We start from the raw sequence: 19,067 nt of genomic DNA, 5'->3' as shown, positions 1-19,067 counted from the left end.
CCTCATGCCTCTCAGGTAGGAGGGTACCAGAAATAAATTAATAAAAACCACAAAACTAATGAAGGAGCACACAGTCACCAACAATATGTCCCTTTTGTCAATACTTTGAACTGGCTCAGCTCGCTGTTACAGTACAGCACCACCAAATTCCATGTATTAAGTAACTGTCTGTCTTATGTTACGTTTTTATGGTTACATATCACACTATTTTGAGAGTCCCATTTTTTTTTAGTATGTCACATCTGGTCTATGAGACGAGGCTGCTCCTTAACCTACATTAAACACAGCAGGTCAAGAGGTGTGTTTTCCCTTCAGCATCTGCATGTGATATAGTCTCACCCACCTCACAGCATGAATCTAAAATGGTTAACCTTGGCTGTGAGTGACGGAAAAAAAATCTGACTACGGCAATTACTTGAGTAATTCAATGGATGTTTTGTTTACAAACTTGCTGAGTAATTTGTCTTGTTTAAAAAAAAAAATACTTCGCTATGGGGCCGTCAATGGGAATTGGGCCGTGCTTCAGCTGAACTGCAGTACCGAAAATGCCCTCAGAGCACAGTGGAATGCATGCTTGAAGACTGGAAACCTGGCCCCTTGATCCGAGAAGGGGGTAATTGCAGACCGCAATTTGGGGCGTTCTCTGATATGGGGTGTTTCATCGTATCAAGTTTACACCAATTGATGCTCCCCATTGGTCCTTAACCGTTTCTTTTGCGTTGGAGACAACAGTTGTTGAGAACTGTAGCATTGTAGCTGAGCCTAACCTTAACCATTTTCCTAACCTTAATCTCAGTCTCCTAACCACCGTTAATTATCATAACCTGCCACGTTAGTTATCCAAACCTGCATGGTAAACAAATCCCTAACCCTCACCCTTTTCCTAACCTTAACCTCAGTCTCCTAACCTCCACTTTAATTGTCCTTACCTGCCACTTTAATTATCCTAACCTGTTATGTATGCTTTGTGCCTAGTTAAATAAATAAATAAACAAACAAAACATTTAACAAATAGTCTCCATCAGTTTCATAACACCGAAACTGACCAATGTCATGTATCCATTTTGTTTTTCAGGGAACATCCACATCAAGAAACTGTACAGCAGTTCTCCTACTGGGAGGCGCGGGAAATAGTTTAAAGAGCGATTGGTGCTGAGGAAGCTATGGCAGTGGATGGCCAGCAGCCTGTTGAGATTCATAATGTCGTTTACCAGTTGACGGATACCGATTGTAGAGATAAATTGTATGTGCGGCTGAAAGGTTTATGGGAGTTCAGGAATTCATATTGAAAGCATTGCAGGCAGTGGTGTAAAAAGTACCCAATTGTCATATGAGTTAAAGTAAAAATACTTGAGTCAAGGAAAAGATTAAATAAGTATCAAAAGTAAATGTAATTGCTAAAATATTCTTAAGTATCAAAGGTAAAAGTATAAATAATTTCAAATTCATTACATTAAGCAAAATAGACAGCACGATTTTCTTGTAGTTTAAATGTACGGATAGTCAGGGGCACACTCCAACACAGACACAGCGTGCATTCCTAAATTCGCTCTGGCTATACACTCCAATTTCAGAGCACTCTGGTCTGAGTGCCAGAGGACAGAATAATTGATGAAAAACGAACGCCCAACACCCCTTGAATACGACCGGTGTCAGTAAACACAATATACTTAAGTACACCACTGATTGCAGGGAATACTGACTGAAGATGTTCCTCCCTACGAGGCCCACGAGACTGTGTAGGGATGTGATTTGAATCGGGCTGAAGGAGTGGGATGTTTTATTTATCTATTTTTGTATTTTGTTTTGATGACGTTGTTTCCACAATGGACATGCATTTCTTTCTACAGTTTACTAACCGTACAGTAGGTGGAGGCAGACACGTTATATTGTGTAAACGTCAGTATACCAGAGAAGAAGATGACGCGGTTGCACTGTCATAGTTGGGAACAGGAAGTTCCGGGAAGAAAACGACAGAACTGTGTTATGTCGATAGTGGTTGTGTCCGTTTCAAATGTATTATTACAGGTATGTAATAGCCTGTTTTAAACTTTCTAATGTCTAAAGAATGTATATTATGTTAGGTAACAAATCCGTCAATGCATTATCACGTTTGGTAAAGGTTTTAATTGTATGTGTTATTTTGGGGTCAAATCGAGTGAGTGAAGAAGGTGATTAAAAACGATTTTTCAAGTCGCATAGGTAGACTTTGGGTTTGTCTGAGTGTATGTACATAAGTTCGTTAGTCATTTCATAAAGATTCCATTTATTTAAGTTCGTTTTTACATGTTCTTGGTTTTGTGTAAAATGATGTTTATGAGCTGGTAAGTAGCCTCGGAAGCATCCTGATCTCGCGAGTTTACATGCACTGTTTCGTTAATGTAAGCTCGCGAGATCTGGATGGTTCGGACGACGCTCGTCAAATGGCGGCTTCAACGGTTTTGGTCGTCTTTCAAGGAGTTTGCTCGTGGTGAAATGGCGACATGAGGCTGCGTGATGGAGTGTCAAAATAGGGGGAAGCTAACTGAAGTTATCCTTCACCATTTGGAGAGAGGCCAACTGCATGGAATGGCGTCGATTAATGCGGATGAATCGGAGCACGTGTCAAACTCATTCTATGGAGGACCAAGTGTCTGCGGGTTTTCGCTCCACCCTTGTACTTGATTAATGAATTAACAACACTAATTAGTGAGGAACTCAGCTCAATTGATTGTCTATGTTTTTAATTGAAATGAAACAAATAAAACCCGCTGAGACTCGGCCCTCAATGGAATGAGTTTGACACCCCTTAAACAATGGACATTGAGAGTTTGAGAAGCAACAGCTGTGCTGGAATGCGAAAAATGTGGGGGACAGGTCTGATGACATGGAGCGGGAGGATTAGGGCCTAGTATGTGAATGGTCTGTAGTGGAAAGACAGGAAGAACAGAGATAATGATACTGGAAGCAGTGGTGTATGTAGTTCAGAAACTCCAAAGAGGCCTGTGGTAGGGAACTAGAGTAATAATGTGTCACAGTGGAAAGTTTGGATGGTGTTTGAGGAGACCACAGGGCCTCATTTACACCCTATCTGATTAACCAAGGCCTTAAAGAGAGGTGAAGTTCAGCTGGGCAGGATCCGTGTCCATGGTAGATTGTTAATATCTTGTACTGGTTAGGTTCATCAAGGGAAGGTTCTTCAATTGGAAAATCATAATGGGACAAAGCTCAGAAGCCATGACCCTGGAGTTGATGCTACATTGAAGGGAGTAATAATCTCTGAGGTCCCAATATCTATGTCCATGGATGATATTGTTAAAGAACATGTGAAGGGAGACAGAGTGGTTGAAGCCTAAAGGTTGATCAGTAGGAAAGAGGGTTAAAGAAGTGAAAGCTTATCAGTGCTGTTGAGGTGTTAGAAGGTTTTGTCTGGAAAAGTACAGAAAAGGATTCCTTAGCTTCAATGTCAGAGAATTTGACCCAGCCTCATCAATCAACCAATCAAATGTATTTATAAAGCCCTTCTTACATCAGCTGATGTCACAAAGTGCTGTCCAGAAACCCAGCATAAAACCCCAAACAGGAAGCAATGCAGGTGTAGAAGCACAGTGGTGAGGAAAAACTCCCTAGAAAGGCCAGAACCAAGGAAGAAACCTTGAGAAGAACCAGGTTATGAGGGGTGACCAGTCCTCTTCTGGCTGTGCCGGGTGGAGATTATAACTGAACATGGCCAAGATGTTCTAATGTTCATAGATGACCAGCAGGGTCAAATAATAATAATCACAGTGGTTGTCAAGGGTGCAACAGGTCATCACCTCAGGAGTAAATGTCAGTTGGCTGATCATTGAGAGTATCTCTACCTTTCCTGATGTCTCTCTTGAAAACAGCAGGTCTGGGACAGGTAGCATGTCCGGTGAACAGGTCAGGGTTCCATGACAGCAGGCAGAACAGTTGAAACTGGAGCAGCAACAGTGAATCATCAGTGTTTTTAAATGCCAAAGAATGGGACATGTAGCTGTTGAGTGAAAAGATGTGCCAAGTGTGGTGGGGAACATGATTACAGTGAATGTTGGAGCAATGTGACGGTTAAGTGTTGCAATTGTGCAGAGGACACACAGAGCAGCATTTAGTGGATTCCAGGTGCAGAGAGATGCTCAGAGATATAGAATCCGTCATGATGTATCATATGCAGAGGCTGTAAGACAGACTGGTGGAACTACAGTGCAGACTGATGGAGCTTCCATGGCTGGTCCTGTAGTAAGAGGACCTATGTCAGACTGATGGAGCTTCCATGGCTGGTCCCATAGTAAGAGGACCTACTGTCAGACTGATGGAGCTTCCATGGCTGGTCCCATAGTAAGAGGACCTACTGTCAGACTGATGGAGCTTCCATGGCTGGTCCCGTAGTAAGAGGACCTACTGTCAGACTGATGGAGCTTCCATGGCTGGTCCCGTAGTAAGAGGACCTACCCTCAGAACTGGTCTTTCTACTAGTCCTGACATGGTTTGAGGCCTGTTCAGAAATCTTGCAGACATAAATGCACTGTGACAAAGGATACTTTAATATTGAATAATATGTACTTCATAGCTTTCATTGGTTCGCTTATCAACAACTTGCATTGTGTAAAGCAGAAATACCAGGTTGAAAGTTATCTTGTAAACTGCAGCAGAGTTGTTGGGGGTAACAGATGTTACTGTTGGTATGGTTTTTGATAAGCTGGATAACCTGGGGGTGGATTGTCTCAGCATAATATAAACCCCAATGTTTGCAAACACAGAAAGGGATCTATTGATATAGTTTATTGGGGGGTGTGGGAGGGTTTTTTGGGGGAAGGGGAGGGTGTGGTAGAAGTTAATAGGGATTTCTTGGTTTATTTTCTTAGTACAGAATTAGGCAGACATGGACCTTAAAGGTTTGTTTGTGGACCTCCATGATACCATAGGAGGTCTGCATCAACAGACTTCAGTGTAGGTAGTGCCTCATCAGAGAGAGAACATTTCAGTTGTTCTACAGTTTTGAAGCTGAATGTAATGATTATCAGTTCTTTACACTAATATGTACTAATATTCAGACACTGATAATTATTACTATTGTGTGGATGGGAAATAAAATAGGTTTTTGTGAGTGAAGTAATACAGGGAATACAAGGTTATTCATAAAAATTGTACATAGTACTGCCTGAATCATACTGCAATCTTGTCCTAAATTGTTTTATGCATTTATGTGAATTTAGGAAATCTAATGTAGATTAAGTGCACTTATGTTGTGCAATTTAAAATGTGTACTTTATGTCTAATGTGAATGAATGTTTTGTCAAGGATTAGCTACCTGATCTACTGAAATTCGATAATTGAACAAGAAAAAAGAGAATATATTTTTACAGAATAAAGGAAGTGCCAGAACTGTCAACACTAACTTTTGTGTCTTTTTGTCTACATAACTACAGGCCGACTCAGATTAAGAGGCCGTTAACATCAACAGTGAGGACAAACCCAGCCTGCTTCTCCTTCCACACTGAGTCCAAACCTACAGTCACTGGGTCCTGATTGTAACAGTGGAGCCCAGTTTGCACTGCAGGATCCAGAGATGGCATCAATGAATCTGGAAGACTGCAGTCAAACACTGGAGCTGAATGTCATTATTAAAGATGAAGAAGAGGAGGAGGAGATTGGTACATCTGTTAGTCATGGTAACAGCAGGTTCTATCTACAGTGCATCTGGAAAGTTTTCAGACCCCTTGACTTTTTTCACATTTTGTTACTTCATTATTCTGAAATTGATGAGAACTACAATTTAATCCATCAACACACACATTACCACATGTCAAATGTCAGGTTTTTAAAATGTTTGCAAATGTAATGTTGAAGCCCCTTTGGCAGCGATTACAGACTCTTCTTGGGTATGAAGCTTGGCACACCTGTATTTGGGGAGTTTCTCCCATTCTCTGTCAGGTTGGATGGGGAGTGTCGCTGCACAGCTATTTTCAGGTCTCTCCAGAGATGTTCGATTGGGTTCAAGTCCGGCCTCTGGCTGGGCCACTCAAGGACATTCAGAGACATCCCAAAGCCACTCCTGCATTATCTTGGCTGTGTGCTTAGTGTTGTTGTCCTGTTGGAAGGTGGAACTTCACCTCAGTCTGAGGTCCCGAGTGCTCTGGAGCAGGTTTTTATCAAGTATCTCAATGTTCTTTGCTCCAATCATCTTTTCCCTCAATCCTGACTAGCCTCCCAGTCCCTGTCACCACCATGCTTTACCGTAGGGATGGTATTGTCCAGGTGATGAGCGGTGCCTTGTTTCCTCCAGATGTGATGCTTGGCATTCAGGCCAAAGAGTTTAAACTTCATTTAATCAGACCAGAGAATCTTCTTTCCCGTGATCTTCATCTTTTTGGTGCCTTTTTGCAAACTCCAAGATGGCTGTCATGTGTCTTTTACTGAGAAGTGGCTTCCGTCTGGAAACTCTACCATAAATCCCTGATTGGTGGAGTGCTGCGAAGATGATTGCTGCAGAGATTGTTGTATCTTTTGACGGTTCTTCCACCTCCACAGAAGAACTCAGGAGCTTTGTCAGAGTGATTATCAGGTTCTTTGATCACCTCCCTGACCAAGACCCTTCTCTCCCGATTGCTAAGTTTGGCTGGGCGGCCAGAGTCTTGGTGTTTCAAAACTAATTATATTTAAGAATGTTGGAAGCCAGTGTGTTCTTGGGGACCTTCAACGCTGCAGACATTTTTTTGGTACACTTCCCCAGATCTGTACCTGAACACAAACCTGTCTTGGAGATCTACGGACAATTCCTTTGATCCCATGGTTTTTGCTCTGACATGCACTGTCAACTGTGGGACCTTATATAGACAGGTGTGTGCCTTTCCAAATGATGTCCAATCAATTTAATTTACCACAGGTGGACTCCAATCAAGTTGTAGAAACATCTCAAGGATGATCAATGGAAACAGGATGCACCTGAGCTCAACTTCGAGTCTCATAGCAAAGTGCCTGAATTACTTATGTAAATATGGTATTTCTGTTTTTTATTTTGAATACTTTTGCAAACATTTTCAAAAAACCTGTTTTTGTGTTGTCATTATGGGGTTTTGTGTGTAGATTGTTGAGGGAAAAATATTTAATTGATTTTAGAATAAGGCTGTAACGTAACAAAATGTGGAAAAATTGAAGGGGTCTGAATACTTTCTGAATGCACTGCTACGTTATTTTCATAAGTTCCTCTATAAATTGTGACCCAGCCTGTTGCTTGGTTGAATTTTGTAATTCGGACATCACACATCTTAAGCGATCTTGAGTGCTTAGAGAGGAGACCAAAGAAGGAAATAGTCAAAATGCCACTTTAAAAAAAAAGTTATATGAAATGAGTCTGTGTAGTTACTAACCCTTGTGATAGTGAGTGGAGGATGATATGAAATGAGTCTGTGTAGTTACTAACCCTTGTGATAGTGAGTGGAGGATGATATGAAATGAGTCTGTGTAGTTACTAACCCTTGTGATAGTGAGTGGAGGATGATATGAAATGAGTCTGTGTAGTTTCTAACCCTTGTGATAGTGAGTGGAGGATGATATGAAATGAGTCTGTGTAGTGTGATATGAAATGAGTCTGTGTAGTGACTAACCCTTGTGATAGTGAGTGGAGGATGATATGAAATGAGTCTGTGTAGTGACTAACCCTTGTGATAGTGAGTGGAGGATGATATGAAATGAGTCTGTGTAGTGACTAACCCTTGTGATAGTGAGTGGAGGATGATATGAAATGAGTCTGTGTAGTTACTAACCCTTGTGATAGTGAGTGGAGGATGATATGGCTCATAACATTCACTCCTTTTGTCCCTTCTTGACTTCCACTGTTACCAGGGTTGGGGTCAATACCAGATACTTTAGAAAATAGACTGAAATTCCAATTCTCTGCAATGCTTTTAAATTAGGAAAATATGGAATTGGAATTTGGTTTGCTTTGTGAATTGACTGGAATTTAAATGAAATTTTAGAATAGTTTTATTCCCCTGTATTGTACAGCCTACTGCTATGAATACATATGTCACCCAGTACAGCCAGAAGAGGACTGGCCACACCTGATATGTGACTAGTTTCAGAAAACTAGGTGTATGTCACACGTCACTACCTCACAGTAGAGCTATTTGAACGCAAACTTTTTTTTTTAAAAAAGTGTGTTTTTTGTCAGAAATGCCTTTTGGGACATGTGAACTTTCATGTGCCTTAATAACAAACTTGTATGCCATCTGTAAATACAAATAAAGTAAAACAATTCTGAGCCTAGTTGGTTTAGCCACAGATAAAGCCAGCAACCTTTCAGCTAGCCATCATTCGCTGAGATAATGAGTGGGCTGGACATGCCTAGAGATCAGTTCAGATTGGTCTGCCATATAGCACTTCTGTCTATTTGACCTGGTCAGTATGTGTAGGTAATCCTGTCTAATGCGGCTTTAAAGAATATATATTTCGTAGTGTAACTCCCCACTTTCTGGAGGACCGAGTTTTGAAATCAGTGGAATTAGAGTATGATAGGTAAGGAAAACACCGGTCTCTGGATTACATCTTCAAACTAAGGGTAACGATGACATCAGTGAGAGAGGGAGAAGCGTCCATCCATGTATACGGACGGGTAAGATAGTCTAGCTAGCTACATTTTCAGATATTACACGTTTCTAATTTTGTCAAAGTCGTTTTAATTTCAAGTTAAAGTGTACTGTTAGCTAGCTGGCTAACGTTATGATCTGTGTAGTGATATTATTCATATCTCAGAGAAATTTGCGTTGCTAGTTATAGCCTAATGTTAGCTTGCTAATATTGAACCTGGTTTGTTAGCTACCAGCAGATTCATGCAGGTTACTAACGGCAAGAGTTGTGACTATGGTTCATTGTTTAGCTAGCTAGCTACATGTCTTAACAAAAGACTCCACTTTGCAAGTTGCCATTTCAGTAGAATGTTTATGTCACTACAACAACTATTGATAGACGTAGCTGGTACATTCGCTATGGCTATCTACTCAGATTTCAGAGCACTCTCGTCTGAGTGTGCAAGAGCACAGAATAAATGATGAATTTACGAACGCTCAACAGCCATTGAATATGGCCTTGTCCGTAAAAGTTGACAAAAAAGCGTAAATTGTTGCCAACAGCACAGGGTGTGAACAATACTGAATGGGTGTAGGTAGACAAAGAGGTCTGCAGTAGGTGTACCAAAACATTCAAAGGCCATTTTCTCAAAAGTGAGGTTACAAGTTAGTCAACTTTTAAAACAGAATTACTTTCCCTATTGTTCCTCAACTGTAGTGTATGATATACAATTTTCCAGCTCTGAGTCTCTACTTTTATCCAATGTAAAAAAAAAAATTTCAAATGTTGCTACATTAGATCGAGCTGGTCGGTCACATATGAATACATATGTCACCTGGTACAGCCAGAAGAGGACTGGCCACCCCTCAGAGCCTGATTCCTCTCTAGGTTTCTTCCTATGTTACTGAGTTTTTCCTTTGCCACTGCACTTCTGCATTGCTTGCTCTTTGGGGTTTTAGGCTGAGTTTCTGTTCAACACTTTGAAAACTGTTAATTTAAAAAAGGCTTCATAAAAAAAATAATTGATCAATATCACAACTGAGTTGGGATTGACATGTGTATCACACAAACTGACTGGTTCTTCTGATGTTGTTCACACAGGAGACCATGTTGAGACATTCTCTACATCCAGAGAGCAACAGCAGGAAGGTCACAGAGCTAAGAGGTCTCACCACTGCCCACATTGTGAGGAAATTTTCCCAATTCTATCAAAGCTAAAAATACATCTAAAAATACACACAGGTGAGAAGCCTTACTCCTGCTCCGACTGTGGGGGGAGATTCTCCCGATTGGATACCTTAAAATGTCACCACCGAATACATACAGGAGAGAAGCCTTACTCCTGCTTTGACTGTGGTAAATGCTTTAAAACATCAACTGAGCTAAAATCTCATCAGCGAAGACACACAGGAGAGAAGCCTTACTCCTGCTCTGACTGTGCAGAGAGTTTCTCCAGATTGGATACCTTAAAATGTCACCAACAAATGCATACAGGAGTGAAGCCTTACTCCTGCTCTGAATGTGGAAAGAGTTTCTCTCAACAGGGCAACTTAAAAACACACCAACGTATACATAAAGGAGAGAAGCCTTACTCCTGCTCTGACTGTGGGAAAGGCTTTAAAACATCAACTGAGCTAAAATCTCACCAGAGAACTCACACAGGAGAGAAGCCTCACTACTGCTCTGACTGTGGGGCGAGTTTCTCTCAATTGAGCAATTTAAGAAGACACCAACGTATACATAAAGGAGAGAAGCCTTACCACTGCTCTGACTGTGGGACGAGTTTCTCTCAATTGAGCAACTTAAAAACGCACCAACGCATACATAAAGGAGAGAAGTTCTCTCAGACCAGCTAAGATTAAAGTCACTCCATCACTTAATTTTCATTTGATAAAGGAAGTGGTAACAGTGAATTTGATCAAATGAAGAAAGCGTAGAACACTCGATTGAAATCCTATTGTTTCTCACTGTGAGAGAACTGTGCAGAGGAAAAGGAGTGTTATAGAATGTTAACCTCTCTTTACTTTACTGATCAGTGTGCACCTTGTCAGTTTTGGTGTGTTTTGTTAGATTCTACTGTAAACATGTTGAGATTACCTGGATTTTCCCTTAGCGTTGAAAACCCTCTGAGGGATCACTTGTTAAAACAATGCAGTGTGATGGTTGACTGGGTGGTACGGCTTCCTTCTGCAGTTTTCCGTTGGAATGAGTTTGTAGACACAACATGTATCAGATAGAGATGGGGTGATGATCAGTTTTCACCACTAGTTTGGGTATATTATTTTTGCTATTAATCAACTTTGTTTAATGATAAACAGGCTTTGAAACATCAACACTGAAAAAAATATATATAAATGCATCATGTTTTTATTTTTTATTTAACCAGGTAGGCTAGTTGAGAACACCTTTATTTAACCAGGTAGGCTAGTTGATAACAAGTTCTCATTTGCAACTGCGACCTGGCAACATGTGAAGTGTTGGTCCCATGTTTCAAGACCAGAAATGTTCCATATGCACAAAAAGGGTATTTCTCTCAAATCCTGTGCTCAAAATTGTTTCCATCCCTGTTAGTTAGCATTTTTTCTTTGCCAATATAATCCATCCATCTGACAGATGTGGCATATCAAGAAGCTGATTAAACAGCATGATCATTACACAGCTGAACCTTGTGCTGGGAACAATACAAGGACAGCCTAAAATATGCACGTTTGTCACACAACCCAATGCCACAGATGTCTCATGTTTCAAGGGAATGTGCAATTGGCATGCTGACTGTAGGAATACCCACCAGAGCTGTTGCCAGATAATTGAATGTTAATTTCCCTACAATAAGCTGCCTCCAACATTGTTTTACAGAATTTGGCAGTACCTCCAACTGGCCTCAACCGCAGACCATGTGTATGGTGTTGTGTGGGCGAGCGGTTTGCTGATGTGAATGTTGTGAACAGATGCCCCATGGTGGCAGTGAGGTTATGGTATTGTTAGGCATAAACTACGGACAACAAACACAATTTTTGTGCCATTCATCCGCCGCCATCACCTCATGTTTCAGCATGATATAATGCAGCTTTGTGAGGCTCATTTGAACTTCTTGAATTTCTGGGATCTTTTATTTCAACTTCATGAAACATTGGACCAACACTTTACGTTGCGTTTATATTTGGTAGATTTGTTATTTTAGTCATTGATAATTCATGTATTTGGATAACTGTAGTGAACTTAATTGATCTACTAATGAAAAATAAATGTTCTACATTAATTTGTGCTGGTCAGTCTTTGTTTTTGGGGGTTTCTATATTGTAAATGTTCTTTTGTTTTATTTCTTAAAATTCAAAATGTATATTTCTATCTCCTAAAAACATGTCACTACACCGCTACACATCACCATGGGGACAAGCCAATATGCCAGCCACCAGTATTCTCACTAATGCATATGTAATGGTTTAAAAACCTTAAACCTATTAAGTCATCTATGATTTTCATGGAGACTTCAAATGGATCTCTCAGGTATCTAGATGGATCCTACACATCACCATGGAGACTTCAAACGGATCTCCCTGGTATCTAGATGGATCCTACACATCACCATGGAGACTTCAAACGGATCTCCCTGGTATCTAGATGAATCCTACACATCACCATGGAGACTTCAAACGGATCTCCCAGGTATCTAGATGGATCCTACACATCACCATGGAGACTTCAAACGGATCTCCCAGGTATATAGATGGATCCTACACATCACAATGGAGACTTCAAACGGATCTCCCAGGTATCTAGATGGATCCTACACATCACCATGGAGACTTCAAACGGATCTCCCTGGTATCTAGATGGATCCTACACATCACCATGGAGACTTCAAACGGATCTCCCAGGTATCTAGATGGATCCTACACATCACCATGGAGACTTCAAACGGATCTCCCAGGTATCTAAATGGATCCTACACATCACCATGGAGACTTCAAACGGATCTCCCAGGTATCTAAATGGATCCAAAGAACAGTCAGAATTAGGCTTGGATTTACTCCATGACCACTTCTCTAGTTTCCCCTTTTATTCCTTCTCTCTCGTCTCCACTCGACACGCCATCAAACAACACATCCCCTCCGCCATCTTCTAGCCTTCCTGAGTCTGCCTCCTCTCCGTCTTTCTCCCAATGAATGGCCTGATGTCTCCCTGTCTCTGTGGACGCAAGGCCGAACACGCATCGCACACTGCATGCCTCTTTCCCTCCAGGCAAAAATTTTTTTTCAAATTCTCGCTGAAGTTTCTAGCCACAAGCATAAACTACCTAGCTGGCTTTTTCGATGATATCATGGGGGTCTGCAAACAAACGTTTAAGGTGCATTCTGCCACCTGTGCAGGAGTGTGAGATCATTTATGGTCTGCATATTTTTTTTCTGTAAAATAATTATTTAAATCAACAAATCCCTACTAACTTCTACCACATCCTCCCGCCAAAACTCTCCCCAGCCCTCCAACCCCATTAAACTGCATCTATATCATGCTGAAACAGTCCACCCTTAGGATTGTCAACATATGTTACCCATAAAAACTTTGAATATAGAAGGTTGTGTAGGAACTAGAATATTTCAGTGATATTTCTGCTGTGTGTGGCTTTGACAGATCCCATGGTATGATAAACATGTTCTTTGCCATGTTATAGCCCTATTCGGACAGGCGTTTCTAGAGACTTTCAGGCATTACTAGAGACGTTCTTTTTGTAATTATTAACCAAGCATGTGTGTTATTCCAGAGGACGATTCACACAAGATTTGTTTTTCCAAATTGCCCCCGTTTTTTGACTCTTATGACAGAAGCCCGATGCTTGGTTCTGACTGTCTGCCTGTGCCCCTCCCAACAGCAACTCGCCCAAGCCTTCCCCATTTCTCCTTCTCCCAAATCCATTCAGCTGATGTTCTGAAAGAGCTGCAAAATCTGGACCCCTACAAATCAGCCGGGCTAGACAATCTGGACCCTTTCTTTCTAAAATTATCTGCCGAAATTGTTGCCACCCCTATTACTAGCCTGTTCAACCTCTCTTTCGTGTCGTCTGAGATTCCCAAAGATTGGAAAGCAGCTGCAGTCATCCTCCTCTTCAAAGGGGGACACACTCTTGACCCAAACTGCTACAGACCTATATCTATCCTACCATGCCTTTCTAAGGTCTTCGAAAGCCAAGTCAACAAACAGATTACCGACCATTTCGAATCTCACCATACCTTCTCTGCTATGCAATCTGGTTTCAGAGCTGGTCATGGGTGCACCTCAGCCACGCTCAAGGTCCTAAATGATATCTTAACCGCCATCGATAAGAAACATTACTGTGCAGCCGTATTCATTGATCTGGCCAAGGCTTTCGACTCTGTCAATCACCACATCCTCATCGGCAGACTCGATAGCCTTAGTTTCTCAAATGATTGCCTCGCCTGGTTCACCAACTACTTCTCTGATAGAGTTCAGTGTGTCAAATCGGAGGGTCTGCTGTCCGGACCTCTGGCAGTCTCTATGGGGGTGCCACAGGGTTCAATTCTTGGACCGACTCTCTTCTCTGTATACATCAACGAGGTCGCTCTTGCTGCTGGTGAGTCTCTGATCCACCTCTACGCAGACGACACCATTCTGTATACTTCCGGCCCTTCTTTGGACACTGTGTTAACAACCCTCCAGGCAAGCTTCAATGCCATACAACTCTCCTTCCGTGGCCTCCAATTGCTCTTAAATACAAGTAAAACTAAATGCATGCTCTTCAACCGATCGCTACCTGCACCTACCCGCCTGTCCAACATCACTACTCTGGACGGCTCTGACAACTACAAATACTTAGGTGTCTGGTTAGACTGTAAACTCTCCTTCCAGACCCATATCAAACATCTCCAATCCAAAGTTAAATCTAGAATTAGCTTCCTATTTCACAACAAAGCATCCTTAACTCATGCTGCCAAACATACCCTTGTAAAACTGACCATCCTACCAATCCTCGACTTTGGCGATGTCATTTACAAAATAGCCTCCAATACCCTACTCAACAAATTGGATGCAGTCTATCACAGTGCAATCCGTTTTGTCACCAAAGCCCCATATACTACCCACCATTGCGACCTGTACGCTCCGTTGGCTGGCCCTCGCTTCATACTCGTCGCCAAACCCACTGGCTCCATGTCATCTACAAGAACCTGCTAGGTAAAGTCCCCCCTTATCTCAGCTCGCTGGTCACCATAGCATCTCCCACCTGTAGCACACACTCCAGCAGGTATATCTCTCTAGTCACCCCCAAAACCAATTCTTTCTTTGGCCGCCTCTCCTTCCAGTTCTCTGCTGCCAATGACTGGAACGAACTACAAACTGAAACTGGAAACACTCATCTCCCTCACTAGCTTTAAGCACCAACTGTCAGAGCAGCTCACAGATTACTGCACCTGTACATAGCCCACCTATAATTTAGCCCAAACAACTACCTCTTTCCCAACTGTATTTAATTAATTAATTAATTTTGCTCCTTTGCACCCCATTATTTTTATTTCTACTTTGCACACTCTTCCATTGCAAAACTACCATTCCAGTGTTTTACTTGCTATATTGTATTTACTTTGCCACCATGGCCTTTTTTGCCTTTACCTCCCTTCTCACCTCATTTGCTCACATTGTATATAGACTTGTTTCTACTGTATTATTGACTGTATGTTTGTTTTACTCCATGTGTAACTCTGTGTCGTCGTATCTGTCGAACTGCTTTGCTTTATCTTGGCCAGGTCGCAATTGTAAATGAGAACTTGTTCTCAACTTGCCTACCTGGTTAAATAAAGGTGAAAATGTAAATATATATATATATATATCTCCCTCGCTAGCTCACTCTTTATTTGCTGTGAAAGATGCTACAGTTTTTGTTCTCAAAGTAATAGACTACGGAAAATAGTTTCCTCCGATGCAAAAATACAGAATCTTACCCAGAAATGGGAATCGACTCCCACCACTAAGCACTAGATCTGTGCTGTGAAAACGAAAGGAATCGACTCCCACCACTAAGCACTAGATCTGTGCTGTGAAAACAAAAGGTTTCGTGTCCGTTTCAAATGCATTACTACAGGTATGTAATAGCACGTTTCAATTGACTAATATCGAAATAACATGCTAGGTTGAAAATCCGTCAAGGTATTATCACTTTGGTGAAGATTTTGTTATGTTTATGTCAAACGGAGCAAAGGATGTGATAAATCACATAGTTAGAGACGACAGAGTTTGAGTGAATTAATCTACATTATTTCATCAAGATTTCATTAACATTTCTGAGTTTGTTTTACGTGTTTAAAAAAAATGGTATTAGCTTGTGATAGAATAATGTATATGTTGAAAGATAATGATAACATAATTCCACTCTGAAACCTTATAACTGTATGAAATTGATTAGAATCATAAAATTATAATCTGATGATGTGTGTAGTTTTAGTCGGAATTGTGTTAAACAATGTATCTGTATAGTGGAAAAACACAGACTGTCTGAGCAAGGCTAGTTTAAGATTTGAACTTGTGTGTGTGTGCCCAGGAAAATACCGAAGAACAATTAAAACTGTGTTTGGACCGACCTGGCTAGGCCTCTGAGGAATTTATGATGGCACAGGGAGTACTTCTCAAGGTTTCCCTAATCTCGGGGGAATGGAACTGTCGGCTGGGTAGTGATACACAGTGGTGAGAACTACGGAGAAGGATAAAACTCACCTACTGTTTGTGTGGAAGTATGTGCGTAGGATACCTACTGTTTGTGTGGAAGTATGCGCGTAGGATACCTACTGTTTGTGTGGAAGTATGTGCGTAGGATACCTACTGTTTGTGTGGAAGTATGTGCGTAGGATACCTGCTGTTTGTGTGGAAGTATGTGCGTAGGATACCTGCTGTTTGTGTGGAAGTATGTGCAATAAAATGGATGTCTTTGTATAATGGACTTTAGAACGTTCTCTGAATAAACTGTAGTATCTTTTTGCATAAGCTGAGTCTTTGACTAATTATTATTAAACCCGAGGTCTTACAGATCTCGGGGATTTGTCAGAGTTATTGATTGTCAGTTATTATCATCGGAATTGAAAATTCTCGTGACAGCTTGTAAAATGGCGAAGTCCACTCTGAGTCAACGGACTTCAGTGCAGGCATTGCGGTTGCATCAGAGACAATTTCACGGTTGCTTTTCTGTTTTGAAGCTGGATGTAATGCTTATCAGGCTACCCTGGGGTGGCAGGGTAGCCTAGTGATTAGTGCATTGGACTAGTAACCGAAAGGTTGCAAGTTCAAAACCCAGAGCTGACAAGGTACAAAATCTGTCGTTCTGCCCCTGAACAGGCAGTTAACCCACTGTTCCTAGGCCGTCATTGAAAATAAGAATTTGTTCTTAACTGACTTGCCTATTAAAAATAAACATGTGTAGTAATTTTCAGACACATTCTGTTGTTTCTATGTGTGGGTTTAGTGTCTGGAACAGGATGTGTGGGTTTAGTGTCTGGAACAGGATGTGTGGGTTTAGTGTCTGGAACAGGATGTGTGGGGTTAGTGTCTGGAACAGGATGTGTGGGGTTAGTGTCTGGAACAGGATGTGGGGGTTAGTGTCTGGAACAGGATGTGTGGGGTTAGTGTCTGGAACAGGATGTGTGGGGTTAGTGTCTGGAACAGGATGTGTGGGGTTATTGTCTGGAACAGGATGTGTGGGTTTAGTGTCTGGAACAGGATGTGTGGGGTTAGTGTCTGGAACAGGATGTGTGGGTTTAGTGTCTGGAACAGGATGTGTGGGGCTAGTGTCTGGAACAGGATGTGTGGGTTTAGTGTCTGGAACAGGATGTGTGGGGTTAGTGTCTGGAACAGGATGTGTGGGGTTAGTGTCTGGAACAGGATGTGTGGGGTTAGTGTCTGGAACAGGATGTGTGGGGTTAGTGTCTGGAACAGGATGTGTGGGGTTAGTGTCTGGAACAGGATGTGTGGGGTTAGTGTCTGGAACAGGATGTGTGGGGTTATTGTCTGGAACAGGATGTGTGGGTTTAGTGTCTGGAACAGGATGTGTGGGGTTAGTGTCTGGAACAGGATGTGTGGGTTTAGTGTCTGGAACAGGATGTGTGGGGTTAGTGTCTGGAACAGGATGTGTGGGTTTAGTGTCTGGAACAGGATGTGTGGGGTTAGTGTCTGGAACAGGATGTGTGGGGTTAGTGTCTGGAACAGGATGTGTGGGGTTAGTGTCTGGAACAGGATGTGTGGGGTTAGTGTCTGGAACAGGATGTGTGGGGTTAGTGTCTGGAACAGGATGTGTGGGGTTAGTGTCTGGAACAGGATGTGTGGGGTTAGTGTCTGGAACAGGATGTGTGGGGTTAGTGTCTGGAACAGGATGTGTGGGGTTAGTGTCTGGAACAGGATGTGTGGGGTTAGTGTCTGGAACAGGATGTGTGGGGTTAGTGTCTGGAACAGGATGTGTGGGGTTAGTGTCTGGAACAGGATGTGTGGGGTTATTGTCTGGAACCATTGCATGTCATCTCGGAGGTTGCACCTATCCTGAGATAGTAGATAACCCAGAGGCTCACTCCACTCAGTGAGAACTCACTCTGTCCATTTGTGCTTGATTATTCATAAATTAATAAAGATTTAGTTTAAGTATAACTCTGACTTGTGTGATAAGTTTCTCTCATTTTATATTATTTAAAATATCTACCACAATACTTAGTTCCTATTTGATTACATGATCATTTTTAAAATTCCTTAAAGTCCTCTAACGTAGTAACGTAGCAGACGTAAAAGTATCCATCTAGAGATCACACGTACCACATATTGTAGTTCCTGACTTGATTTCACTCGTTAAAGATTTGATTTATCTCTAGAGAAATGGCCGTTGGGCTCAGAGGGAAAAAAAACGGAACTAAATGGAATTCAAACGATGTCAGTCAATTAGTTGTTTTAATAACCCCCAAAAATTGGAAATGTTGGTTAATCGATAAATAATACAGTGAAGACAAGGTTATTCAGGAAAATAGTACATAGTGCTGCCTAAAACATACTGCAACCTGGTACGAAATGGTTTTGGAGTCGTTTATTAATTTATGTCAATTTAAGTGCACTTACATTGTGTAATTTAAAGTGTGCATGTGTCTGTGATTGAATTAATATTTTACCTTCAATGTTTAGCTGCCTGATCTGTTGAAATTAGATTATTGTACAATAAAAAAATAGAATATATTTTTAGACTCAAAGAAAGTTCCAGAACTGTCATGACAATAACTCCTTGTTCCAACTTCCCACTGTGCATGAAAAGTTGCAGTAGACCTGTTTCATGAGGAACTGTTTCAATGAGAAGGTAGATGTTATTTCATGCTACTGAGACTTATATGGTTTGACACCAGTATTGTCAGCATTTGTTTTATTAACTGGGCTGTCTGGAGTGATTAGAGAGGAGACTAGAGAGGAGACTAAAGAAGTGAAGTAGACAAACTGCCAGTGTTTTAAAGTTCTATGAAATGAGTCTGTGCAGT

General features: G+C 41.4%; 1 protein-coding gene across 2 annotated transcripts; it reads left to right on the top strand.

The window, feature by feature from the left end:
- The first annotated feature begins 2,420 nt into the window (after positions 1-2,420).
- Positions 2,421-11,403, top strand: LOC124011053 (gastrula zinc finger protein XlCGF7.1-like). 2 transcript variants are annotated; one of them, XM_046324026.1, is made up of 3 exons: positions 2,421-2,656; positions 5,427-5,669; positions 9,667-11,403. In XM_046324026.1, exons 2-3 carry the CDS (start codon positions 5,567-5,569, stop codon positions 10,419-10,421), a joined length of 858 nt encoding a protein of 285 aa, XP_046179982.1. In that variant the 5' UTR covers positions 2,421-2,656; positions 5,427-5,566; the 3' UTR covers positions 10,422-11,403. The 2 variants fall into 2 exon arrangements, with proteins under 2 accessions (XP_046179982.1, XP_046179981.1); XM_046324025.1 differs by having other exon boundaries at positions 2,421-2,688.
- Positions 11,404-19,067: the final 7,664 nt, after the last annotated feature.

The sequence above is a fragment of the Oncorhynchus gorbuscha genome, linkage group LG23 (assembly GCF_021184085.1).
Source record: "Oncorhynchus gorbuscha isolate QuinsamMale2020 ecotype Even-year linkage group LG23, OgorEven_v1.0, whole genome shotgun sequence".
Lineage (NCBI taxonomy): Eukaryota > Metazoa > Chordata > Actinopteri > Salmoniformes > Salmonidae > Oncorhynchus > Oncorhynchus gorbuscha.
Note: the sequence above shows the minus strand (reverse complement) of the source record. Positions and strands in the feature narration are given on the sequence as shown.

What these genes read in the sequence shown, in the direction of transcription:
- LOC124011053 (XM_046324026.1), top strand. Translation starts at nt 5,567, where the DNA reads ATGGCATCAATGAATCTGGAAGACTGCAGTCAAACACTGGAGCTGAAT. An exon ending in TGGTACATCTGTTAGTCATG is followed by an intron (nt 5,670 to 9,666) that starts GTAACAGCAGGT and finishes TTGTTCACACAG; the next exon opens with GAGACCATGTTGAGACATTC.